The sequence below is a fragment of the Rhodnius prolixus genome, unplaced genomic scaffold, assembly GCF_049639745.1.
Source record: "Rhodnius prolixus isolate KJV_2025 unplaced genomic scaffold, Rpr scaffold_1, whole genome shotgun sequence".
In the NCBI taxonomy this organism is placed as follows: domain Eukaryota; kingdom Metazoa; phylum Arthropoda; class Insecta; order Hemiptera; family Reduviidae; genus Rhodnius; species Rhodnius prolixus.
The window spans coordinates 60,062,700-60,089,882 of record NW_027411581.1 but is presented as its reverse complement, the minus strand read 5'-3'; the positions used below and the strand labels follow the sequence as shown (position 1 = coordinate 60,089,882).

Genomic DNA, 27,183 nt, shown 5'->3' with positions numbered 1-27,183 from the left:
AACAGTCCTTCTACTAAATTATTCCGAAGCCTACCAATCAACTGTTTGAACTATGAAAAGTTCATATGTTTTTATCTTCTTTTCGATTAATTTTTTCATGGTTCGATTGACACCAATATTCCACTTTAACAATGGCATTTGAATACTATTTTTAGAAGTAGAAAAAGTATTAAATGTATATTCTCCTTGTGAAAGAAACATTTTATGTATAAGTTTGTTTTTAATGTCATGAACCTCATTATTTTTTTTGACCACCAACAATAAAGACAGAATAATTGACATAGTTGTTAAAAAAACAAAAAAAAACATGTAAAGTGGAGAAAAAAAGACTAAGGACTGAAGAGAGGAAGAGGATCAGGGCGGCTCGTTTGTGACCTAGAAAATTCCCTGTGAAGGTCGTCCTTTATTGATCTTCCATTCCTTCTGTACTCAGAATCTGTTTTATAACTGCCGCTCAGCTAGTAAATTTTTGTTATCGTTAGAAGAAGCATCAGTTTGTTATGGTGTTAACTTACTCTTGGTCCCAGTGAAAGAATTTGTTGGGATCGTGTTAAATTCATCTTATATATAAGTTTTAATCCCTCGAATCAAAACAGAGAATTCTATAAAATGTCATATATACTCGTATAAGTTTTTACTTAAAAACAATGAATCCGAGTATAAAAACTGTATTTCGATTAGTTACCCCTAAGGGATTGGCCCGCAAAGTAATTATTTTTATGACTCACGATGTTCTTAAATAAAGTGAAAATATAAAAAATTGTTATAAAGAAAATAGCAATACCGTATACACCAATTCCCTCGTTAACCCTTTAACTACTGAAGAGTATACAAGTGGCCCAGTGCCTTTCGCTGATGGCCAGTGCGCCTGCATAGACACGGTGGCTACTTCCGGCGACGTTTACAAACTGTCCGTCACGCCGAATGTAAACTGATCCCAAAAACCAAAACCTTAAAAGGAGCATTTCGAGTTTAGATATTTTGGATCATACCTATCTAATCAAATTTGTAAATTTAATGAGGCTCACGTGAATCTTGTCTGTTACACCTAAATTGTTCGACTTTTAAATAATGAGTTTGACAACCCTTGTCTAGATTTTTGACTTTTTCTGTCTTTGTCGCCTACTTTTATGGCAAGGGCTAAAATGAACATAAAGGGTAACCCTCATTTGGATAGTAAAAGGTAAAATACAAGGGAAAATCACCGAATTAGCTTCCAGTTCGTCCAGATTTCTACTTTTTCTGTCTTTGTCGCCTACTTTTATGGCCAGGGCTAAAATGAACATAAAGGGTGGCCTTCATTTGGAAAATGGAAGATAAAATACAAGGGGAAATCCCCGAATTAGCTTCCAGTTCGTCTAGATTTCTATTTTTTCGGTCTTTGTCACCTACTTTTATGGCCACGGCTAAAATAAACATAAAGGGTAGCCCTCATTTGGATAGTAAAAGGTAAAATACAAGGGGAAATCCCTGAATTAGCTTTCAGTTCTTCTAGATTTCTATTTTTTCGGTCTTTGTCACCTACTTTTATGGCCTCGGCTAAAATAAACATAAAGGGTAGCCCTCATTTGGATAGTAAAAGGTAAAATACAAGGGGAAATCCCTGAATTAGCTTCCAGTTCATCTAGATTTCTATTTTTTCGGTCTTTGTCACCTACTTTTATGGCCACGGCTAAAATGAACATAAAGGGTAGCCCTCATTTGGAAAATGGAAGATAAAATACAAGGGGAAATCCCCGAATTAGCTTCCAGTTCGTCTAGATTTCTATTTTTTCGGTCTTTGTCACCTACTTTTATGGCCATGGCTAAAGTGTACATAAAGGGTAGCCCTCATTTGGAAAGTGAAAGGTAAAATACAAGGGAAAATCACCGAATTGGCTTCCAGTTCGTCTAGATTTCTGAAGCATTCTGGGTGGTGATGTTAGGAATCATCACTACCTAATCAAATTTGTAAATGTGATGTAGCTCGCGTGAATCTTGTCTGTTGCACCAAATGGCCCGTATTTTAATTGAGTTTAACACCCCTGTTCTAAATGATTTGTTTTAAGTATGTTCTAAGGAGGGGAGAGAACCATTTCATATTTTAAAATTTAAAGATTGAGAAAACTGAAGAAGTTTATTTAATAATTGGAGAATTTTTAATAGTTTCTTTTCATTACTTATTTTATACTACTTTATTTCCTGTTTATTACAGTTTATGTATTTATATTTTCTGCTGTATAAAAAAAACTTGCTAACACGAAGAATGTTTTATCTTTAATAGATAAAAATATCTCTTTTTAATTTAGTTTATGTGAATGGGACACACGAAATGTCAGTTTCTGACGTGCATCTCTTACCCATACATGTTAGCCAAAAAATAGCTAGTGTTTTGTCGATAATTCTTTGTTTTTTAATGATAAAGTCATGTTCAATTTCTAAAATATCTTCTAAACTGTAATACCATTTGGACAGTTTCACGATAAAATGTTAATAGCATTTGGTTTTTGTGTGTTTTTTGGTTTTTCCAGGGAAACAAATAATATTCTTAAAAGATCCTTGATACCTAAGCACACGCAAAAGTTTTCAATACGCCGGAAATAGGCGGGCAATCTATGATAGAATTCCAGGTTCATCAAGAAATTTTAGGCGCTGCAGTATTATCTTCGCCAATTAGACTGACGTAATTGATCAGCTGGTTCCATTTCTTACACTGTTCGGTAGTAAAGGAATCTTTTTACAAAAACTTTCATTAATTGTTTAACTAACTTTCTTAATATTTTTACTTTTCTTTTTTATTAATAAACAAGTATTGTTTTGTTTATTCAAACTATTTTTCTGTATTAGTTTTTTTTAAAAAATAAAGTAATCATACTTTTGACTTTACACTAGCTTGGGAATAGTTTTTATTCATTTTCTTTATCAGTTACATACCTAAATGTTTTTGTATAAACACTTTTTGTCCATTAGGAATAGAATGTCCTTTAAGATATAAACATTCCTTTTTATTCAATTTTTCTACTATTTTCATATGTACCTTGTTCAAATATATTTATGTGCCAACTACGATTATAAGAAAGTAATGCCTATTTTTTCAGGCGGGCTTTATGTCCAGCTACCGAATTAGGTGTCGTGCATGTAACAAACTTTACTATTAACATTCCCATATGAATCATCAAATGAAATCTAATGCCTAGTCCGGGAATCGAACCCACTCACCAATAATACATTTTGGCTACCGTTGCGCCTAACTTCAATTGTTATTTTTCATTACTTAAGCAGTTTGGTTGCATTGTTTGTTAAGAATTAGACACGAAGAAAACAGCGATTTGAGGTTTGCAGCTTTCATTAATAAGTTGTTTTTTATTTTCATTTCTGGACCTCAGCTTGGATATTATTTAATGTGTAAATAAGTAGAATTTAAAGTAACTTCTTTATCCACCTCAGTCCACAATTTATGATGCAATGTGCGCCTAAAAAAGATTAATTTTCTTTGAAATTATCGACTTCTCTAAACACTGCTTGCCGAGGAAGTATCAGGAAATTTCCTTTGGGCTAGTTTTAATCAATTTATTTCATCAGCTGTTTAATTATTACGTCATTTATTCCTAAAACAGTACTTCTATTTATTATTCTGAAAAATCGTGATGTGGAATGGATTACTCACTGAGACATACCTACTAATCTAATTTTATTATACCTGACATTATAAATTAAACGAAACGAGTCTTGTTTTTTATGATTCCAGATAAGAAAGTAATGGGTGTAAAACCTCTTGGTATAAAAAGCGTAGAATTACCAAAAAAACAAATTTATTTTTATATCCTAATTTTGCAGAATTAAAAATAAAAACTAAATGAAGATTTCTGTATTTCCCCTTCTTTTTGAACATTTTTACTTCTATATTCAAACGACCCTAGCTGTAGAAAATACCACCGCCATAGTTTGCAGATTGCATTAAAAGAAACAACTATATTACTAGGGCCAGAGTCGTACGAATATAGAAGTAAAAGTTAGTAAAGAAGGGGAAATACAGGAATCTTCAACTTGTTTAGCAAGAAACAGTGTTGTTTTTTCATAAGGCAATGGAATTTAGTGCTGTTAGGGTCGTCCTAATGTAAAAGTAAAACATAAAAAAGAATGGAAACTATGGAAATCTTCACTTTGTTTGACCAAAGCCAACTGTTAAGAAAGTGGTATTTTGTACAGCTTGCTTTGTCGTAAAAAGTAAAAAAAGACTGTAAAATACGGGAATCGTCACTTAGTTTGTCCAAAAACATGGTTGTTTCTTTCGAAGCTGACTGTAAGCTAAGACATTAGCCTTTACTACTGCTAGGGTCGTCCAAATATATAAAAGTAGAAAATCAAAAAGAATGGAAAATACCTGAATCTTCGCTTAGTTTGACCAGAAATACTGTGATTTCTTAAAAAGCCAACTTCTAACTAAGGAACTTGCATTTAGTACAGCTTGGGTCATTCTAATATGAATGTAAAATGTAAAGAAAGAGTGGAAAATTCGGGAATCGTCTTTAAAGTAAATACAGTGGCGCTTAGTACAGCTAGGGTCGTCCGAATGTAGAAGTAAAATTTGTAAAAGAATGGAAAATATAGAAATCTTCATTTAAGAGTAGATTGCTGATTTTTACACCCTAGTGAAAAATTACTTAATTTGAAAAATTGATAAATTATCTTGCTAATAATATTTACCAATCCATTAGTATGGATGCGTACTTCCATACCCTAAAAATAAACATTAAAGTGTTCTAAATTTAAACAGTAAATATTGTATAAACAGAGCGTTGCAGATGAAATATCTAAACATTCAAATTGTAAATATTAACCTATTTGCTTTTATTAGATTTTATTCAACAATTTATTTAAAGGAAACTTTCTTTACTTATTTAGTGTTTGGAATAATGACACAGGTTGAGAAACGAATTAATTGAATTGCGCTTGAACAATATTAATACATTATAGTTTAATGCAATATTAGTTTAAGGAATTGGCATTTAGTTTAATTAATCCCACCTTTATGTTCCGAATAAGTACATATTTACAATTCAATATAAAGTTCGTTACATTATATGTATTTTTCGAAACACCGCAAAATATTCCCATAAATAAATTTATATATTTACAATTCGTTATTGTAAGTAAATATTATGTGTTTAAACATGTCAAGTTTATTTTCTAATCGGTAAAAATTTAGTTAATGTTGTGTTTGCGAATAGGTAAGAATTTAATGGTTTGTGATAATTCTCTTTCTGACTCATAATAAATGGGTGGCACAAAATTAGCATTAATAGTGTTAATATTAGTGAAACTATTCTGAATTATCAACAAAACAAATGTTAACAATAGATTTGTTTAGTCTTAAATTGTAAAAAGTAACAAAACTTATTTGAATTACCTATTAGTGTGTAAAAATTGTTAAACAATTATATTTTAGAAAATTCTAGTGTGAAAACTTTTACATAACTTTCTCTTTTTTTCTTATGTTATTTATTCTAAAATTGCACGGATACTTTCAAAAGTTAGCATTCTTTACATCAGTTTTAAATTAACTGCTTGAATGGGTCGTTTTTTAAATTTCTGTTTATACATTCAAATTGGAAAAGCTCTCTTAGAAAACTGGAATAAGATTTCAAGTGCGGTAAGCTTGACAAGGATCCATAATGGTCAGTATTCGCCTTCACCCTCGAGGATCTTATTAAACTGCAGATCCCACATTCTTAGTTACGATATCGAGTAAACCTAGTATGAATCCTTACATCCAGGACCCTCAACTCTCAGATCAAAGGTTTGTGACTAAAACTGTTCGAAATTAACTCCACTAGTTTAGCAAACTGTAGCGAAGGAAAAAAATTAAATAAAAACGAACTTCCCCAGGATGGTTGGAACATTAAAAAATGAATGAAAAATTATTCCCTCCTTTTTGACAGTAACCCTAATAGTTTATATCTTACATGCATTAACGTAATAACTACACAGTAGTAAAGTACAAATTGTGAAACATGCCAATAACTGCGTAATATTAGCAAAAGAAAATTTCTACAGATTTCAGAGGTCAAATAATAACTTATAATTGTATTAACCTCAATTGTAGTTAATTTGACTTTTGCGGAACCATATTAATGTACATATTCTCTAGCGGTTTTCACGGAGACGGTTAGCAATGATACTTTACAAATAAATTACTTGTTTTATCGAAATGAATAAAATCCAAGGCCAAACCTCTAAAACAATAATATAAACGTAATAATAGTACATGATATTCATAACATACATGTACAGAACGAATAATAAAAACATACATCTACAATTTTTAAAATCATCATTAATGTTTTAAAACAGAAATAAATTTTTTTCTAGTATTAATTCTGTGTAATTTTTCTTACTTCTTTTAAAGTGATTGTTTTCTAACTCCTGAAACTATTAATTTATAGAAAGGTTTAAAGGAAACTATTGTGTGGCTTTGGATGGTATTTGTCGTTCGGGCAAATAGTAAAATTGTTGTGAATAACTCCTGAAATTGTAGTGCACGATTTGCTGCTGGCGGATATTGCCGTTTATATAGAACAAAAGAAATTCTCTTTTTCATTAATTTATTTCAGGAATCTGGTAACATTCCCCATGCAGCGTAACATGCTGCACGAACACCCCGCCCAACTTTAGAGTACGCTTTGCAACTTTGATCAGTTGACCTTTTAACGTTAAATTATCTGTGTTTATTTCATTTAGGTCAGGGACAGAGTAAAGTATTCAAAGAAAAGATCAATAGAAACTTTTCCATGTTTGGAAAATGGTCTTCATTTTCAAAATTGCTTATATCTTTAGTTAATCACCTGTTGAACAGTAATGTCTCTAAGAGTGTTTGATACACATTGCATCCACAGTAAGCAGAATGCTATTTAGCAAAGCTGACCTAATTTGAGGCTTCTTTCATAGACCTTAGGTGGAAATAAGGAAAGTTTACAACTTTATTTGTGGGGCTTCTGAATTATCTATTAAGGTGATGCTTTCCGAATTATGGACTGACTTTTTCTCCTCTCCCAACATTTCCACTTCTCTCTTAATTTTACCATCTCAAGGGGTTTACTGTAATGAGACTGTTTCCAAGTATAACCTTACTAAATGGAGTTTACCTAGTTCGAATATCGTTATTTAACAGGTGTGAAAGTTATGTAATGAAAGTAATTTATTTATTGACACATTAAGGGTATGAGCACTAGAACTGGCTTATGGTCTGAATTCAAGAAAAATAAATTACAGATTGTAGTAAACAGAAAGTTTCAGGAAACCAGAAGACAAAACAAATAATAATAATAATATATTTATTTCATGATGAATAGCAGCATACATTATCCATTCATATATGTATTTCATATTGATCACTTCCCAAAAAGTGTTCTTTGTGCTCTTATACAGTGAAAGTTACAACCAATGGCTAGTCGAAAGAACAGATCAATACAGAAGCTTTCCAACACATAAATAATTCCCCAGAATCATGATTGATTGAAGTACTGGCTAACCTATTGGTTTTTGAATTTTTTTTTGATGACGTTTGTACCATTTATTTATTTAATAAAATCTTTCTTTTAATTTTTAAATGTTTGCCAGAATAACCATAACGGTTAATATTTTCTAGAGAATATTATTAAGAAGTCTAATGGACAGGAGCGGTATACCGCAGTGTAATCCCCGTGCAGATATCCTTTTTAGAATCCTTGCCAGCGTAACCTTGACCTCCTGCTGATCGATCCTCACATCCGCTTTTGTTTACTACCGGCGACACTTTAGCCATTAGTTATCTAGCATCATGTTATCTGCAGTCTGAAGTACACAACCCTCATAGTGGTACCTTTTTATAAATAACGATCTAGTAACATGTCCGTGTAGAACGTCGTTTTTTTTTTTTATTGTAGTTAACAAAATAAGTTAGTAAACCAATTAGCTAAGATAATGGAATAAATATTCATCACTGGGAATAAAAGATGATGATAATAGTATTAGTGATTGTAGTATGTAGACAATATCAATCGATTGATGGTTTATTACAAAACAATAAAACGGACATTCCTAACAAGGGTATTATCAAAAGAAATCCATCATTAAAACAGTCTGGTAGGACAGTTGTATAAGGGTTAATCGTTAAAAAATGCATGAAAAAGCGTAACGTTGAAAACTCCCAAAATCTATTTATAATATACGACAAATCTTCTTCTTCTTCTTTTTAACTGTTAATTTTTTTTGCAACAACCCAGATCTAATAGATTTTGAGAAAAAAAATTGCTCAAAATGAGCAAAAACGTGATTTTCAAAAATTGGAGTACTTGTTAAGGTTGCTGATAGCACTTTTACCTTCCTATTAAATCAACCAGTATACATAACTTTTTAACAGTAAGTTTTTGTTAAGAAAATTGTTATTGAGATATAGAAAGGTAAGTTTAAAACTCTACAAATCAGCAAAATTACATGGAATTCCGTTTGATAGAAATCGAGATATTACGTCTCAAAGTTTAGAGTATGTGAAAGATACATAAACTTTAACTTCTTATATCACCTATACTAATGCGGCTAGAATTTTAAAATTTCATTCAATTGTACAGATAGTTAAACTCTACAAATGAGCAAAATTACATGGAATTCCGTTCGATAAAAAAGGAGATATTACGTCTCAAAGTTTAGGGTATGTGAAAGATACATAAACTTTAACTTCTTATATCACCTATACTAATGCGGCTAGAATGTTAAAATTTCATTCAATTGTACAGATAGTTAAACTCTACAAATGAGCAAAATTACTTGGAATTCCGTTCGATAGAAATCGAGATATTACGTCTCAGAGTTTAGAGTATGTGAAAGATACATAAAATTTAACTTCTTATATCACCTATACTAATGCGGCTAGAATGTTAAAATTTCATTCAATTGTACAGATAGTTAAACTCTACAAATGAGCAAAATTACATGGAATTCCGTTCGATAGAAATCGAGATATTACGTCTAAGTTTAGAGTATGTGAAAGATACATAAAATTTAACTTCTTATATCACCTATACTAATGCAGCTAGAATGTTAAAATTTCATTTAATTGTACAGATAGTTAAACTCTACAAATGAGCAAAATTACATGGAATTCCGTTCGATAGAAATGGAGATATTACGTCTCAAAGTTTACAGTATGTGAAAGATACAGAAACTTTAACTTCTTATAAGGTTTTCAAATACATTAAAATTTCAATCCTTTATAATTCTCTTAAAATTGGTCCAATTTTAAATTTGCTTTTTCACTGGTAATAAGAAAACTATGGTTTTGATATAATAGTTTCCTACATATAGAAGTTTGGTGGTTTTGCAAGTCCTCAAAAATTCAAACCTCTGTAACTCTCTGCATATTGTTCCGATTTCAATGAATTCGTCACTGAATTGTAGAGAAAAGCTAGCTCTATATCTTGCATAAAGCGCACTGTTTTATAGTATTGTAGTTATAGAGATATAGAAAGGTAAATTTTGGAGGTTTTTCAAGTCCTCAAAAATTTAAACCTCTATAACTCTCTTCGTATTGTTCCGATTTTAATAAATTCTTTATCGAATTATAGAGAAAAGTTAGCTCTATAACTGGCTGCGATAACAATGTTTTAGTGATAGTAGTTATTGAAATACTGAAGTTTTATTATTAGAGTTTTTACTTGTTGAATACTATTTTAACCTCTATATCTCTCTTCGTATTGTTCCGGTTTTAATGAAACCCTTGATGAAGTGGCTAATTCACTTTCTCCTAGTTTTGGATTCGTGTTCAGTTAATAATTTTAGTAGTCACTGATACACATAAGTGGCTCTTGTGTTTTATGACGTTAGGTGCACAGTACTGGATAAGATTGCTGATCGTAGCACACATGTCTTTGGTATCCATGACGCGTACCAGAGTTTCATCCATCATTAGAAGTCTATCAATCTTTTTGGTGTAGCTTTAATAAAATTTCCGTCTCACCATTCACTTGTGGTGATGTGGCCAAAACTAGTCACGGATACCAAAAACATGCTTGCTAAGGCCAATAAATTTAGTGAAACGTTAATTTGTAAACTTTTTAACGCTTTCACGAGTAATGAGCAAAGTTTACATTTTGTTGCATTTTTAATCTATAAGTGCTACAATTAATCATTAAATAATGTTTTGCAACGCTTCAAGTGAACATAAAACAACTATGATTCATCAATAATTTGGTTCCTCCAAAACTATGCCAACTAATCCATGAAGAAGGTTGTATATAAAAAACGTACTTGGCAACGATGTGGCATCATGTCACAATTTATTTAGTTTTTTAATTAGAACTAAAATCTCTTTTTAATGGTTACGAATGTTTAATGGACTTGAATAAATTGAAAACATTTGAAGACAAGAAATTAGGTTTGTTTTACTTAGATTTTTATCCTGATTAGATATTTCACGTAATTTTTTTTAACGGCTTAGAAGTATTTATATATTAACGTTAAAATTATCTGTTTTTAATGTAAAATGTTTTTTAACATTTGTTGAATTCAAGAGTACGCTCATCTTAATGATTAGTTTACCCACTTACTCAGTATAGAAACGTAGTATTGTAGTTAAATTCTATTTTAATATTCTCGTTTGCATTTAATTCTCATTATTTAATTTTCTAAATTTCCATGTTTAAATAATTCCATAATTAGGAAATAATTTCTCAAAGGTTGCAAAAATCCACTCAATTATAATAAAATTCCTTCTAGAAATAGTTGAATTTTTTTTTCAAAGTAAGATGCTTTTTCAGGAGCCCCTTTTGAAACTAGTAGTCGCTACCCGCAATGCTTACTTGTTTAAGGAGCTAGTTTAGACGCATTTTGATGGGTTACTAACATATTAGACGCCACCAATACCCGAGCATTTAAAGGCGCAGCCTCAGTAAGCTAATTAGAGGTCTTATGGTACTCGGTTTGATTCTCGGGCTAAGCCTTGGATTTTTATTAAACGTCATTAACCTATATTAAGAATAAATTCCTGCAGTGGCAGAAATACGAGTTCAGTTGGCAGAATAAAAACTTCTTTACATAGGCATCTTATAAGAATGTCCCATGAAATTAGTCTGGTAATTAGTGCCAATTTGGCGTCTTGTCTATTCTTCAGTTTTTTTAAAGATAATTTTCAAAAAAATACAGAATCCTAGCAATTAATTTTTTAATGTTATTTGTCTCGGTTTGCCTTGGCAGAGGTTTTCTCTTTTTTTGTTCACCTTTTTTCATCTGGAAAATTAATTTTAAACATTTCCCAAAGAAATGCTATGTTAAGCTTCTGTCAGTAGTAATCTCAAGCGGTTCGCACTATTTTCAGGATTGAAGAAAATTTGTTGATTTAATAAAAAAGTAAATCATGCTTTAAGCTAAGTTCAATTAATCTATCAAAATTATGATCCAAATGAAGATTTGTTCATTTAATGTCTGATTTTATTTCATTTCTGTACAGATTAAATTTTGATCAATTGTTTCCCCATTTAAAAATAATTTTGGACAGTCTTAAAAGTTAAAGATAGTAATCCAGGTTATGAGGTTAAAACTTCAAGTGGGTTTATTTTGGTATAAAGTGGTTCACATTGATTGAAGTATTAAAAATAAACATACATAAATTCATAAATGTGTAAATTGTAAAGAAGAGTGAATTCTAGAGAGGAGTGTTAATTTAATACATAAAGATAGGTCAACTTTTCTTTTTTGTTTCACTTTTAACTGTTTTAATTTTCTGACACTTCCGTAACAGGTAAACTTTATTAATTAAAATCCTTATATTTTAATTTAATTTTTGTTTTATTAGAGAACCATGGTTTTAGAGAAATAATACACAAATTAGCAGGCTACCTACTTCGAGTTGGGCCTGGATATCCAGAATATTCATTACAATATTTCTAACTCTCTCAACATCCTTCTATACTACATTTATGGCTTGTAATTGACATCAAGATTTGAATTTTGAATTTTCAATTCAAATTGATACCAATTTCTTTATAAAAAATGAAAAAAATGCAGATTTTATTCCTAATTTAACATAACTGATATGTTTCAACATAATGAATCTTAATAATTGTAAATGTTTAATACATTATTTATTTTATTTTTTTAATCTTTTATTGAAATTCACAACTGCTACAACTGTTGCAACAAGCAAATGCGATGTAAGATAAAAAAATATCATGAATATGGATTGGAGAAGGCACCCAGTGGTGTCACTGCGTTGACGTGAATATACTATACTGGTCTTATGATGAGAGTAGATCGCGGGGCCATCTACTCTTCAATCTCCTTGGAGTATTACCTGGTAATGCAGAAGGAGGTAGGTGTTCTATGAGAGGGTTAGGAGAAATGAAATTTTAAGAAATGAGTTTTAGCAAGGTCTTTAATGAAAGGGATTTTCTATTTAATGAAAGCGTACGCTGCCTTATACTGCAGAGTAAAATGCCAACCAATTGTGAAATTAGGGCGTTTGTTTTCTGTACGGTTTTAAAAATGTTCCATCAGCCTTCAATTTTAGTTTGCCAGAAATGGAATTAAGTTTGTAAGTAATTAAGTTTAATACTTTTTTTCCGTTTTTGGAAAGAGTCTAGAGCTCTAAAGTAAACAATCACTTCCTCTTTGCTCACATTTAAGCTAACGAATCGAACAATATCAACACTAACACATCCTGTTTTATGCAGATTCTAGTTCATACCGAAGGCTAGAAGAGTATTGATAATACTCCAGAAACTAACGGACTTAAAGTTTGACGCGTCTTAAATTAAAGAAAACAAAAAAAAAGACCCTAACTCCAAAATAAATTTCTAAATTAAAAACAAGATAATGTGTAATGGTTCAAGTTATTTTGTCAATGGCGCAAAAAAGTTCAACTGCCAGAAAGTACACATACAGGAGTCAAAAAAATACTTTTAAAATCTTAAAAAAATTGCTAGTTACTAAAAATACTCAAAAAAGCAACTCTACGTTAAACTATTTTTAGGTCTAACAAATCTATTTTCGATTTGTTTCTAACAAAAACTTGGCAAAAATTTCAAACGTAGATTGATAAGAATTTGTGCAGTTAGCAGTTGGTACCTAATGTGACGATTGAAGTTTATACAGCCTGCTCTACACTCTAATGCATACACATTCATTTTTAATTCATCTTCTCTAGTATGTTGCGATCGTATAATTTTAAAAATTATATATAACATGAAAGAACTTCTATTGAAATGTAAAGAACTGTTTTTCAAATGGTATGTCTTTGTATCTCTCGTAGATTGGTCTAGATTTGTGTGGGGAAGGGCTATCCAATGTGCTAATATGTGATGTTGAGCTGGAGTTCGCCTATGATTTCGTTTAATCCAAGAAGTACAACTCTCTGTAGTTGTCAGGCATTGTTTACATATAATGAGTGAGTATTGAACGTTTTAAGAAAAAGTTTCGTGATGCTAGGTAAGAATACATCTGGAACCCCAGGACCTCTAAAGAAGTAGTCAGTCTTCTTAAGAAAAGTTTTCGTGCAGAAACTTTTTATCAGAGATGCATGTTTTTGGAATATCTAAACACGAAAATGTGAATTTTCATCAATTTGTGTCTTCACGGAGGGGGTATTAGATTAAGAACTTGACATTCTAACCTACTCATTCCGTTTTTTAAAAAATGTTCAACAAAATAAACTGGTCTGGGCTGTATTATGAAAAAGTATGATTCCATTTTAATATAACTACATAGTATTAAGAGCAACCTGTCTTTTAGCAACAACTGTAAGTACTCTTCATTATTTTTGGTGACTGATTCATTATTTCAATAGGATGAAAAAAATAAATGCCAATTTCAGTCGAGATATTTATTTATTATTAGCTTTCGACCTAAGGACTAAGTCATCTTCAGGGCTTATTCTCTATATGATAATTTTACATAGTTATTTAGTTGGTGTATCCTCTATCTTGTCTGCAGATAATAAGCCCTGAAGATGACCTAGTTCCTAGGTCGAAAGCTCGGCACAATAAGTAAATATCATGACTGAAATTGGCATTTATTTTTTCATCATATTCAAATAATTGTAATTTTAATGCAAATTTAGCGTAGCAATAAGAGAAAGTTTGGGTATCCAGATATTTTATAATTTTTATAAATAGATTTTTAGAAAAGCGTTTTCTAATTTATTACAGAAGAATTGAAAATGCCATTACAAATTCTAGAGTGAGGAAAGTCAACAGAGGACACTGGCTGAGAATGAAGATCCATTCATGCCAACCAAGCGCTTATAATTCTCGTTCTCAATGTTGTTACATAACCTAACATATATCTTTTTGTTTAGTAAGGATGCCATATTGAAGAACACAATTGTCACTTTATGATATAACCGATGCGGAAAGAGAAAGGTGTATCCTGCATTACACAACAGATTTCTTTTCTTTCCATGAAACTAGCGATTTTGATTGAAATCGATAATGGACGGGCCCATCCTTAGCAGAACTCACGCTCCTTAAGAAGTAAGCAAAATGTGATTTGCACAATTCACAAATTAGTTTTTCAAGTAATCCTTCTTAAATCTTCCTACTCAAAGGTGAAACTATGCTAAAAGTAAGAAGTACCTTCTAAAGTAAGGTAAATGTCTACACATCGAACAACGCTTTCATAAAATATAAATAGAAAAAGATATCGATGAAACATGAAGGAAAATGCTGCTATTCAATAAAGACTAAACCAAATCTTCTTCCTAGTGATCTTGTTCCATTTGAAAAGAAAATTTTTGAGAGTAAATGCGTTTTTTTTTAAATTTCGTACATTTTTCTCCTCTTTTTGTATTATATAATATATATAATGATCATTACATAAGCAATAAATAAAAAAGAAAAAAGGAAAACATGTTTTTCTAAATGGAAAATTCGAGAATATTGAGGGATTATACAATGTTTTATATAACTGTTGAATGATTCATGAAGAAAATTTCGCAGAGCAAGAAATGAAAATTATAATTCTGTATACTTCCACTCATGTCATCAAGTAAAATACATAATATAAATACGGATATTACTTGCTAATATCCGTTCCAATATCACACTTCAGTGTTGTTTTATTTAATAGTGACTCTGCCGGAAAATACACAACTGAAAACTCCTGTAACTCTTTAGTTAGTTCCTAAATCTCAAAAATATAGTTATCAACCTAGTCTGAAAGAGAAACTCTTACTGGTCACTGCTAATAAAGTTTGAAACAAAATAGTGCTTTGAGGAGATAATAGGTCCGCTGCATGTGAGACGAGGGAGTCTTGAAAATACTAGAAGAAACGACCTTTTATCTCATGATGATTTTAGAGTATGTGAACATTAGAATTAGACTTCTTGTCGAAATACTCGGATATTGGAAGAGCTCAGGCTTTGTCTCTTTAGGTTATCTGATTTATTGTGAATATTAGGTGGTCTGGGACAGAATGTTTGAACTAGGTTCAAAACTTAGAATCCAGGGTCTCCGCGTGGGAAATCCAGTATACTAACCATTCAGCTTATCCTTTCACTGGTTATTGCTGTTATTCTTACGCAACTTTATTCATATGTAAACCTAGACTCCTCTCAATATGGGCATGCCATGATAACTAGAGTAAATAAATATTAAGTTATTACATTTCTCAATTAAAGTCTCTTAAATTTATAATATTCTGTATATTTATTTTTACGTAATTAAAAGTGTGTCAACTTCTAAAGTCATTTTTTCTTATGGGAATATTCTAACAAAACAACTTAGAAAATATTAAAAGATACCAATAAATTTACATGTGCTGAGTACACAGAATCGATTGTGATTAAACTATAATAAACGGTGACTCATGTAATTTCCTGTTGAATGTTGTTCCGTAGTTCCTATTTCTTCCGGTTTTTACGTGATAAAATTGGCTTGGGGAAAGAGGTGACAGAAGCTTTAAAAGTGGAATTCCAATTCTCTAAATAGATCTCATGAATTACTTGTCAATATAATTGAAGAGAAGCATGCTATGACGTTAGCATGCTAATCAAGGATGTTTTCTTTAAAGTTTGTATTGCCTTTTCTTCTTTTACTAACATTTACTTTAAAGTTATATCATGTTTTTGTTTTGACAATAAATAAATATTTAAAGAAGTTCAAGGCTGATTTTCTTCAAGCCTTGACAGAAAGGCATTATGCAGAAGACTCTCTTATGAAGTGCTTAGAGGAATGGTTGATAAAACAAGCATATATTGACACTTAAGGCAAAAAAAAGAGAAGCAAACTCTTGTTTACGGAAGTGTTTAAGCTCACTGAACTCAGAATGTAACATTTGGGTCGAATCAATTTGTAGCTGGACTAGTCGTTGGATAAAACAGGAATTGCTCTTTCAATTACTTCCGTCTGAATTACAATACTGCTTGGTTTATATAAAAAGGATTGAAATCACTACTTAGGAAATACTTAAAGAAATTTTCCTTAGTAATAATATATAACTACAATTTTGTTTATTTGTAAAACAAATGTGGAATTAAGTTTTAAGAATTTTTTTTTTAATACTGAAAGTATTTCTTTTATCAATCATATTTTCGTGATTAGGCATATCATGAATTGCTGTACTTGACCTCAACAGCTGATTAAATGGTTGGGACGTAAATCCATCTGAGAAAAATTGGCATTACTGTACGTTTTTTTAGTCTAAACATGACTTATCAATGCAGTACTATCATCAAATTCAAAGCATATGGTCTGTACCTATCGCCCTTTCCTTAAGTTTAGAGTAACGGTGAGTTATTTTTCGAGAAAAGCGCAAGTGACTAATAAATTGCAATACTTCTTTTCTGATTTCGTTCAAAACGTTAGGTTCGGAAGCACCAATAATGTAAAGTAACAATGGTTGGCTTCAGTATTATGCGACCAAGCTCTAACATTTTTATCATATTCAGAGGACCCCAAAAATTGTATTTCCAGCAAAAATTTATATCGAAAATATGAAACACATAAAAATTGTTTTAAATGCAACTGACATCTTTTTATATTTGAATTTAGAGAATAGGTTAGCCAGTATCTTCAAACTACCAGCTAGGCGGTCATTAACTATGAAGCCTAGCAGAATTACTATTTCGTCGAAGGATGAAAGAAGGAGAGCAAGGTCAATTTAAATTGAAATAAGAGGTTCAGTCAAGTATGCATTCCAAAAACGAGTCCCAACGAATTGCAAGAGCGAATTGGATTAATCTATCAAAGCTGGATAGGTTTTCTCACTGATTGAACGGTAGAAGGTGGATTGATGATGATAATGATTTGGGTAGAGCGGGGGTAGATTGATTTGACCAGGCTTTATTAATTATATTGGGCTTACATTGAAACGCTTTCTAGTGGAGAGATTAAAACGCTGCAGTTTCTCCTGCAGAAAAATGACATATTATGAAATAAAGAGAAAATGCCTTTATGAATTTCAGGGAGGAACATTTGAAAAAGTAGTGATATGCATGGAACATATAATTTATAATACTAGCACTAAAAAACATTTGCAATCATTTTAGAAAATAATTATCTAAAAATCTTGTAGCTAAAGAAAGTGGAAATTTCGTTTTTCATTGGATAATAAACCTTATATAGGTTGAGAGAAGATTTTTTTCATCAGTTTTTCAAATTAGTTCCGTTTCAACCTTTTTTCTGAAATTAATTTTAAAGAACATTAAGAGGAATTAAATTTAAAGTACGAAGGAGAATACAAAAAATAAACGCTATATAAAGAGACAGATGAGGGTTGATTTAGTCAATGAAAGCGCTCCGAGAATGTGAAAATTTATTTTTTAAGAACCCTTTCGCAATCAATTGTATTAAATTGTCATTTTGGTATCTTAAATCGAAAACTGAGTTCCTCTGCCTGTAATATCCTTCTACAGAGGTCCACCGACTTCATTGATGGGGTCAATGAGATCTAGTACTGGTATTTCACACCAGCTCAGTTCAGCCCTACGTGAGGCATCTACACGAATTAATTTTTTCCTCTTCGGCTACCGTTTGTAAGGTATTTTTTTTTAATAATTTAAAACTAATTTAGAATGGAAAACTCATTAACTAAATTATACTGCTCGTAGTATTTTTAAAAGTAATTACATTTGTTTTACGTGACATCTTTTTTATGATGATTACAGGGAATTTGTGTATTACATTAGGTAGATAACCTAAAAGATGGAAATTACCACCTTGTTAGCAGGTAAGTATTGCGTTTTAATATACCAACACACTAAGTAGAGAAATAATTTGCTTCTCGCTCATGCTAGAATTTCTAATAGAGCCTAGTCCTCTTGGGGAATATCAAGGTTGGAGGGGTGATACCTCCTGTGGAGAAACTATCCGAGGAAGGTGTTGGGGGGAGCGATGCATTGTACCACTGGGAGTGATTAATCCAAACTACCGGTTTTTCTACCTTCCTAGACCTTCCCTAACAAAGGTCTGGTTTCCTTAATTTGAGTTAGCTATCCACAGGAACATTTGGGAAGATTTAAGGAGCTGCCGTCTTTCGTTGTATCGAAGAAGCCGAATAGTTACCAGCGGTGAAGAGGAGTACTCTTTTCCTAGAACCTTTTTGAGAAGCTTTTTTCAGAATTTTTAGAGAGAATAATACTGGGGGCTAGGTGATTTTAGTTAGTTTTAGAAAATGGTAATCCATAACTGTAGGCTTAATTTCTATTGCATATCTTCTTCTAGAGATCGTAGGTAATGCGTTTCATCATCAAGAGATGCTGCAATTTGAGTTCTTTTTTTCACTAGAGAGTTGTGCACAAAGACAGAAGTTCCAGAAGCTCTGCTGGGTCTATATAGCTACTGCTCTACTGAGCTTTTAGCCGAACAATTCCTCATCTCTTTCACCTCAATGCCTCCAGGCTAAAAAAGAGTGAGATTTTAACAATTCTGTTCCATATTAATAAGTTGCTCTCCTTATCTATTATCTTACTTGAAAAATTTAAACATTTACTTAAATAATAAAATGATAAAGTTAATTAACCTTTCTAAAGAATATTAGTTACTTGTTTAATCTCCAAAATAATCCACAAATCAAGAGAAGATAGCAGTTAAGAGTGTAAATGTAGATTATAATATGAAAATCTTAAGCTGTTAAAAGAATGGCGATAAAAATTAATTTTAGAGAAGTAAATATAGTATGTACTACAGAATACTTTAATACTGCGACTAACTCATTTCTCTTAGTAAAACAAACAAACGATCAGATTGGTTAACATCCACTTTGCTGCCTTGTTGTTGGTACTTCAATGAATAAACACACTTGAACATGAATCCTCTCCCGAAAAAATGCATGATGAGATAGGTAGCATTGTTTACTCCATTTTACACCTTCTTGTTCTTGATGAGTTCCTTTATGTTCATCATAAAACTAGTTCAAACCAAGTAGTAAATGTGTTTGCACATTAAGCCTGGCCACGTTTAAATAATATGACTGTTGAATTTATAGCGACATAAATCTAAAAATATCTAACAGTCTTTACTTTCAAAATATTTGCCTATTATGTTTAATGATCTGTTTAATTTCTCTTATTCAGAGAAGAACAGTTTTCTTATCTATGTTCTGTCTTGGACAAATATTTAGTATGGCATTAAAGTCATACTTCTTATTTCTGATGGGTTCACCTTTTTAATTTAGAAGACCGATTCTTAGGTTTGTGGGTACTTATGAGTTTATAACTTATGGTTTATACTTTTTTACTTACAGTTTTTTCTTTTTTATATGTACTTCATATTTCTGATAGCTGAATCTCCTGTCCTATTAGTGTATTCTCGGCGAAAATAAAGACAATTATGGTACTCATCTACTTCTTGAATTGTGCTTTCTAGCTGCATTTTTGAAGGAGATATAAGGTGATAAATTTTAAGAACTTTACATTTTTTCATATTACTGTATCTCCTGTTTTATTGGTGTTATCTCTGCGAAAATATGTACAATCATACTACCCATCTACCTCTTCAATTGTGTTCAATCCCCGTACTCTAGCGCATTAGGGGTATAAACTAGGGGTGGCCAACCCGCAAGTGGCCTTCCTCGAATAATGTTCATCCTAATTTTACAAAATCTGTTTATTATCTCCAAATAGAACTGTAATAATGAACTAAAACACATTTTTGAAGCAGCAGGATCAAAAGTAGATTTTTACATTTATGTCACAAAAGAAAAATTTTCTTTTTGAGAAATCTGGGACAACAAGTTGTGTGCGCTTTCGGATCTACTTTCAACTGCGAATCGTTTTTTTTTTAGAAAATGAAATTCACCAAAAATAAATCACGCTCGAACTTAACGGATGAAAATCTGCAATATCAATTATGTTGTTCAAATACGAGCATTGCAATCTACTTGCAAGAGATAAGTGAAAGAGGTGAGAAACAAATATCTCACTAATTAATTAAATTAAATATTATAGAACCATCTCATATTTGTCATTATTATATTATCTTTTGTATGTTTACATGTATGAATAATCATTAAAACAATAATAATAATTATGCTTTGAATTTTCTCTGCAAAACGTTTTTGTAGTGAGTCCAATCTAATAGATGTACATATAATTTTAAAAGGGGCCCGTAGGTTATATTGAATTTCCAAAGTGGCCCATAAGTTCATTTGGGTTGGCCAACCTTGCTCTGGGTCATTTTTTTACTTTTACCAGTTCGCACTCTAATCTAAAACATAAACTAGATTTCGCGCTCCCAATAAGTGATCCAAAAATTCTTTAAACATGTGAGCTGATATTTTATACTGATACTGAAGTATTTTACTTTGCATTTTCTATGTGGAGTAGCTCTTTGACAGAAAAGAACACAACTTTTTGTACCTACCGACAATTTTTTAGTTTCTGTCCTTCATAGTCCTCTGCTATGGTTTATATCTTTTTCAGTTCCAAATTTTCTAGCCTCTATAACTTTTCTTGAGGGCCCTTCTTCTCCCAGTTATCTTATATGGGCTCTCCACCAAGCGTGGAGAGCTCTGCATAGCTGGGCTCTTTTAATAAATTGAAACAGTTATTCATTCTTAAGGTTCTCCGTTTTAGTATTTCTGAAACGATCTTTACTGGTTTTATCCGTATATGTAGGCGCATAATTTGGAATTAAAAAAAAAGTTGTATCACATGAAAATCTAAACGAGCCAGAGAAGAAGGAAGAACTTATTCCGTGTGAGTGAGTGTGACTTGATTGGAGAGATGAGGATGATAGATTCCACCATCGGAAGTGACAGATTCAGAACTGGAGTAGATTTTTAAGGAAACTGTGAATAAAATGGGACAATATTGGTGAATGGGCCATTTGCATGGAATTGTTTTATTGAGCTGGAATTGAGGATGACCGAGAACGATGATTTGTGAGGCAATAGTGAGACAAGTGTTAGTTCTAGACGCCTGGGATATTTTGTTGAGGTAGGCTAAAACTCCTTTAGGCTCATTTATTAATGATAATAATCCAAAAAATAACTAATTTTGTTGAACATTAAGTCTGTTTTGCCCTTGGTAGCAAATAAAAAAGTTTGAAATTTGAACTTTTGACCTGGCCTTCCATAAACTTTAAAAACCATTTTACTTACTCAGGGAATCATTATTTCTGATAAAAACGCAAAATCTAAAATCTGCACTGAAATAATCTCCTACGACAAAAAATAAAGCTAGGAAAAAGCTACATGTTACTTTATATTAATTTGGTATTTAATTGTTGTAAAATTAATTAGTTAAAGTAATTTCTTGTAATATTTTAGTTGAGCTATAATATAATTGATAATATAATGAAAATTATATTAAAATTTACAACTTTTTTTTTTTGTTGACAGGTTTCCATATGGCGCCAGGACTGAATCAGATCTTCCCGGAGTCGTGCCTACTGATAGTTGTAGGCGTAATTATAGGATTATCTTTATTTTTATTTTCTTCGGTACGAGTATCTCCTTTGACCCCAGATACGTTCTTCCTTTATATGTTGCCGCCTATAATACTTGACGCTGGATATTTCATGCCAAATAGGCTGTTCTTTGATCACCTCGGCACAATACTGTGGTATGCTGTAATTGGAACCATTTTTAATACTCTAACCATAGGTTAGTATGATAAATTGGCCAAAATTATTATTTATTGACAAGAATATATTTTTATTCCAAATTTTATTTAACTTTTCAGTAGTTTGTTTTCTTCAATCATTAAAGTGAAAACTTTAAAACGAATGGTAGAAGGAAAATATAATTTATTGTGAATTACTTGGAAGTATTCTATGTACATTATGGTTATTGAGAGCAATGACAGAAACAGGGTGATAATTGTAGCACCTTAAAAATATGCCTTGTTAATAGAAATAGCTTTTGTAGAGATTGTCTTGGTTAAACTTCAGAATCGTCTGCAGAACAGTTTATTATAGTACGAAATGAAGTTTCGTAATTTTTGTTAAAACAAAACCCATTAACGGGCATTCCACCTGTCTCTGCTTGCGTCCGGGAACGATTCTGCACTTTTACCGGATGGTTACTTGCAGATTATTGAGTAACTACACTAAAGATCTTTAGAGCGTGTTCTCCTTTCTCTTACTTTTCTTATTTACCTCATTTTCTTACTTTTAGCCAAAGAAAAATCTCAGGCATTACCATCGAAACTCTTGGAGCTCTTGCATTCGTTTAAAGAAGTCCTAGAACTCAATTTTTAAGTTATCTACACTCATTTCTTCCAGTTTCCCATCATTTTTGTTTTCCTTTGAGTGCCTGAGAAAAATAAACAAACCGTTGGTGTTCCTTTAACTAACAAACTCTTTATTCCTATTTTCGGAGTTTTAACTGCTTTAAAGGATTTTCAAACTTCTGCTGATTGTCAAATCCTATGTAAATACGGTTGTAAACATTAACTAGACTTGACATGTAATTAGGTAGTTTTTAAAGTCACTGAAATTGACTAGAATGAAAAAAAAAACCCACTTGTAAAACAATAATTTAATGTACAAAGTTGAGAAATTATTTGCTACATTAGAATGAATATGTAAACTCAATGACCTTTAGCTAAAACATGATCCCTTTGTTTGATGTTAACATGTTCACTTTGATCAAGGTATAACACAAGGTCAATTATGGAGGAGAGAGCTGCTCTCCAAGATTACTTACACGTCATCTGATCCCTTACACCCACACTGTCTGCAACCCTGTACTAATGATATTAATTTCATAATATTACCCAGCACATTACCTAATTGGAGAGGAGTTAATATTCAGAACATACATTTTCACCTTAACTACTGTTTGATGATTGGTAATATCTCTTATTTTGAGAAAATATACTAAACATCTGTATAAGAAAACTTTTTTGTATTATTATAAAGATCAATAAATATTCTCTTGGTAGGATTTATAAAATTGTTAGCTTCTAACACCTGTAACAAAACGAATACTACATGTATTTTCTTTTTTAAAACATTTTATAAATGTCAAGTAATAAAATAATCTCACTGCAAAAAAATAATTCAACCATATTTCATTTTCCAGGTGTCTGTTTATGGGGAGTCGGTCAAACAGGTCTATTTGGATGTGAAACTCCTCTATTAGATATGCTATTATTTTCTGCGCTTATTTCAGCCGTTGATCCAGTTGCAGTTTTGGCCGTATTTGAAGAAATACATGTAAATGAAATATTATACATAGTTGTCTTTGGTGAATCTCTGCTCAATGATGCTGTGACAGTAGTAAGTTTTTCTTAAATTAATAATTATGTAATAGATTTCATTGATTATTTAAAACTAGAGAAGTATGTTAAATATGTAATTAGCATTTGTACTTTCCTAACTCCTCTTTCCTCTTCAGAGAGTGTCAACGGGAATGTACTTATGTATTTATCTTTCCAGAAGTAAGGTTCTGTACTCTGTGCAGAAGTAGGAGCTGTGATATATTTCAGGACAAAATAAAGTTTAAGCTGAGAAAGTGCTGGCCATAGGTACAAAGTTACATACATGCTAAAAGTTAATAATAAAAGAACAGTAGCAATTCTGCTGGTAGATTTCCCCTGAAATTTTCCTGGCGATATCTCAGAGAATAGCAGAAGTTAGAAAGGCCTGTGTTTTTTTAACTCTTTAACTGAACTCTTCGCATGCAGACGCTGAGTTCAAATCTAGAATTTTCGATGAAATTCAGTGATATATTACATTCCATTTTGAGAAGAAGTAATGTGCTAAGAATAAATGAAGATGAAAGAATACCCTTATAAATGAATGATGCTCATCCAGTGGCGGAAGTAAAGAGAACGACGACCATGGCTAAGGAATATTCAGTACCTAGTTTGAAGGTGGCTTTCAGGTAGTGAAGTAGAAGCAAAACAATTAATGGGAAAATTCGTTCATTTCGTTAAGAAATCAACTAAGATTTTATCTTTTGCGGTATCATTCAGCAAACTGTTGTTGATAGCTTGCTCACGATGGTTGCAATTGCTGATGTTAAGATTTTGCTCTTTATTTTTCAAGATGATATTACAGTTATTGTAGTAAAATTGTTATTACATTTTTTATAGTTACTATTATTATAATTAGTTCTAACATGAAAAGTTATTTATAAGTTTCACTAAGTTATCAGCAATATTACAACAATTATCAGCAACATTACATCAAAATTCTTTGTTTTCTTCCAGGTTCTTTATCATATGTTTGAAGCATACACAGAAATGGGGCCAGCCAACATTCTTTACACAGATTTAATCTCTGGTTTTCTTTCATTCTTTGTGGTGGGCATTGGTGGTACATTCATCGGTGTGATGTGGGGTTTCTTGACTGGCCTAGTGACTCGCTTCACAGATCAAGTCAGAGTGATTGAACCGATTTTCATTTTTATAATGGCCTATCTAGCTTATTTAAATGCTGAAATTTTCCATATGTCGGGCATACTAGCGTAAGTACAAAAAATATTTAAATTTATTAATTTTTTAGAATTTTTTGAATATTTTAAGTCGTTCAATTACACTAGGGTTTTGTCAATACCGTAATGAAAGAAACTTATTTTAATGAATGATTTCTTAGACTGCACTTGAGAAAATTGAGTTCCATTAACATTCACAACTTTCTCTTACTGTAACTGTTACTTTCTCTACTTTTTCTTAAACTCAAGTAAATATATTTAGTGAAAGTGGAGGGCCGACTGAAATGTAGTGAGCAGAGAAAGTTATTGCATGTGTAAAGGGCATGAAGTAGATATTTTTATCAAGTAGATAACATGAAGTAGATTACCGAAAAAGCAGAACGCTTGAAGTGTAATCATTCAGTGCACTGCCGGCTTGGTGATAGGGTTTTCTCATCAGTGATAATGTCCATAACTGAACAGTGAATATAACAAGTATTACGAGGAAGTGAAAAGCCATGAAAAGTTATAAATTCTTTCAAAGTGTGACATTTACTACAATAAACTCTACGTATTACTCAGTAGAACTAAGCGAAATCTTTAATGATATATTAGGGTTAAATAATAAGAAATTCTAAGAATAAAAATTAAATTAAAATATTTTCTTCGTCAATTAGATAATAATGTAAATGTTAAGAGATGATATTTAAAGTCTGATCTCAACTACCACGTGTCGCACGTGGCAGTTAACTACTGGTAAATCAATATGCACTTAGATATATACGGTCTGTGTAAACACGCCCAGGACAGTAAAACGATCAATGACATAGATAGCACTTTTGTTTCTTAAATAAAAATTAGTAAAATTTAATGGTAAAATAATTTTATTAAAATGGTTAAATTAAGAAATAAATTAATGATCACAAGTATCCAAATTAAACGTTATTCCATAATCATTTAGAAAGAAATCACGGAATCCAGTAAATTATGTTCTTGCGTTTAGGTTTTTCAAGTTTATAAATCTGTTTTTGACGGATTTGAGAAGTACTGTATTGAGACCGGTAGTAGGTAAGATGAACCGGTGTAAAGATTGAATATGAAATTTTTTCTTTTGGGAATGTTATGGGCCCACTCTTGGCCTAGGTTCTTTGCTTTAGGACCTCGAATATTAATAATAGTAACACTAGTATTAATTACTAAAAGTCTACTTCTGTGAATAATCAATGAGATTTTATATTTTCAGTATTACATTTTGTGGCATTACTATGAAGAATTATGTAGAAGCAAACATATCACATAAATCACACACAACTGTTAAGTACGCTATGAAAATGTTAAGTAGTTCCTCGGAAACAATCATATTCATGTTTCTTGGTGTAGCCACGGTTAGCGATAGACATGATTGGAATACCTGGTTTATCATTCTTACCATAGTCTTTTGCTCTGTCTTCAGGGCTATAGGTAAGTTTTATTTTACTGCTAATTCTTATTCTATTAATAAATGAAAACAAATTTTGTCTAAATTATGATAATTTAATTGTAACTTTGATTCAGGTGTGATTCTATTGACGGCAGTAGTCAATGAATTCCGTCTGTACAAGTTAACCAAAGTAGACAAGTTTGTAATGTCATATGGTGGACTTCGAGGAGCCGTAGCATTTGCTCTTGTTCTACTAATAGATCCCAAACATGTGAAACTGCAGCCCATGTTTGTCACTACAACTATTGCTGTTATTTACTTTACAGTGTTCTTCCAGGTAATACATTTCTTCCATTAACAAAAAAAATAATAAAATAAGCTAAATCCACTGAATAAATGCGCCATTCCTTTTAAAATTAATAAAAGTTTCAAAACTCATTTAAAATTCAACTTCTGAGTAGTGCATATAAATGAAAATTTTTAAAAGTTCCTTTGAGTTATTGACTAATTTTTTATTTAGATAAATTGAATAATGGTACCTTTTATTTTCTTTTTTTATAAAAAACGACTTACTATCGAAGAAACATGAAAATTATACCTTTCTTCAATTTGCAATTTAATCAATTATCACAAAATTTTTAAAGATAATTACTAGATTAAGGAATTAGCGAAAAAATACTTGAAGTAACTGGGCTCTACTTCGGAGCCAGTGGGTGATGAAAGTATTTTTTTCTTTAATCCCAGGTATTCCCTTTAAATACAAAATTTTGTCTGCATTTGTGGGCGAAAATTACAAAAATGGTTTCCACTTTGTCTAGAAATTCTATTTCTGCGATTATATGTACATAAAAACCATAAAAATATTTAAAACTCACATTTTTTGATATTTTATGTTGGTTTTATAGGATTTTTTTTTCGCCGATGTGAAAATATTTTTTCCTATTCAACATAAAGG

General features: G+C 31.4%; 1 protein-coding gene and 1 long non-coding RNA gene across 17 annotated transcripts in view; both read left to right on the top strand.

Annotated features, from left to right (window-relative positions):
• Nucleotides 1–27,183, top strand: part of Nhe2 (Na[+]/H[+] hydrogen exchanger 2) — a 60,221-nt gene that overhangs the window by 10,789 nt on the left and 22,249 nt on the right. For 15 of the 16 annotated variants that reach the window (XR_012455940.1, XR_012455939.1, XR_012455936.1 and 12 more), the window contains exons 2-6: nt 21,788–22,051; nt 23,474–23,670; nt 24,606–24,862; nt 26,052–26,269; nt 26,363–26,565. Coding sequence is in view for 2 of the 16 variants with exons in the window: in XM_074120188.1 (XP_073976289.1) it covers nt 21,788–22,051; nt 23,474–23,670; nt 24,606–24,862; nt 26,052–26,269; nt 26,363–26,565 (1,139 nt within the window). In the remaining 14 variants the exon portion in view is untranslated. Of the gene's footprint in view, nt 1–20,653; nt 21,384–21,787; nt 22,052–23,473; nt 23,671–24,605; nt 24,863–26,051; nt 26,270–26,362; nt 26,566–27,183 lie in introns of those variants that run through there. The other variant, XR_012455941.1, reaches the window with a different exon arrangement.
• Nucleotides 11,793–20,344, top strand: LOC141446013 (uncharacterized). Its single transcript, XR_012453444.1, has 3 exons — nt 11,793–13,155; nt 13,262–13,748; nt 14,157–20,344. It is a non-coding gene; the product is annotated as an uncharacterized lncRNA (long non-coding RNA).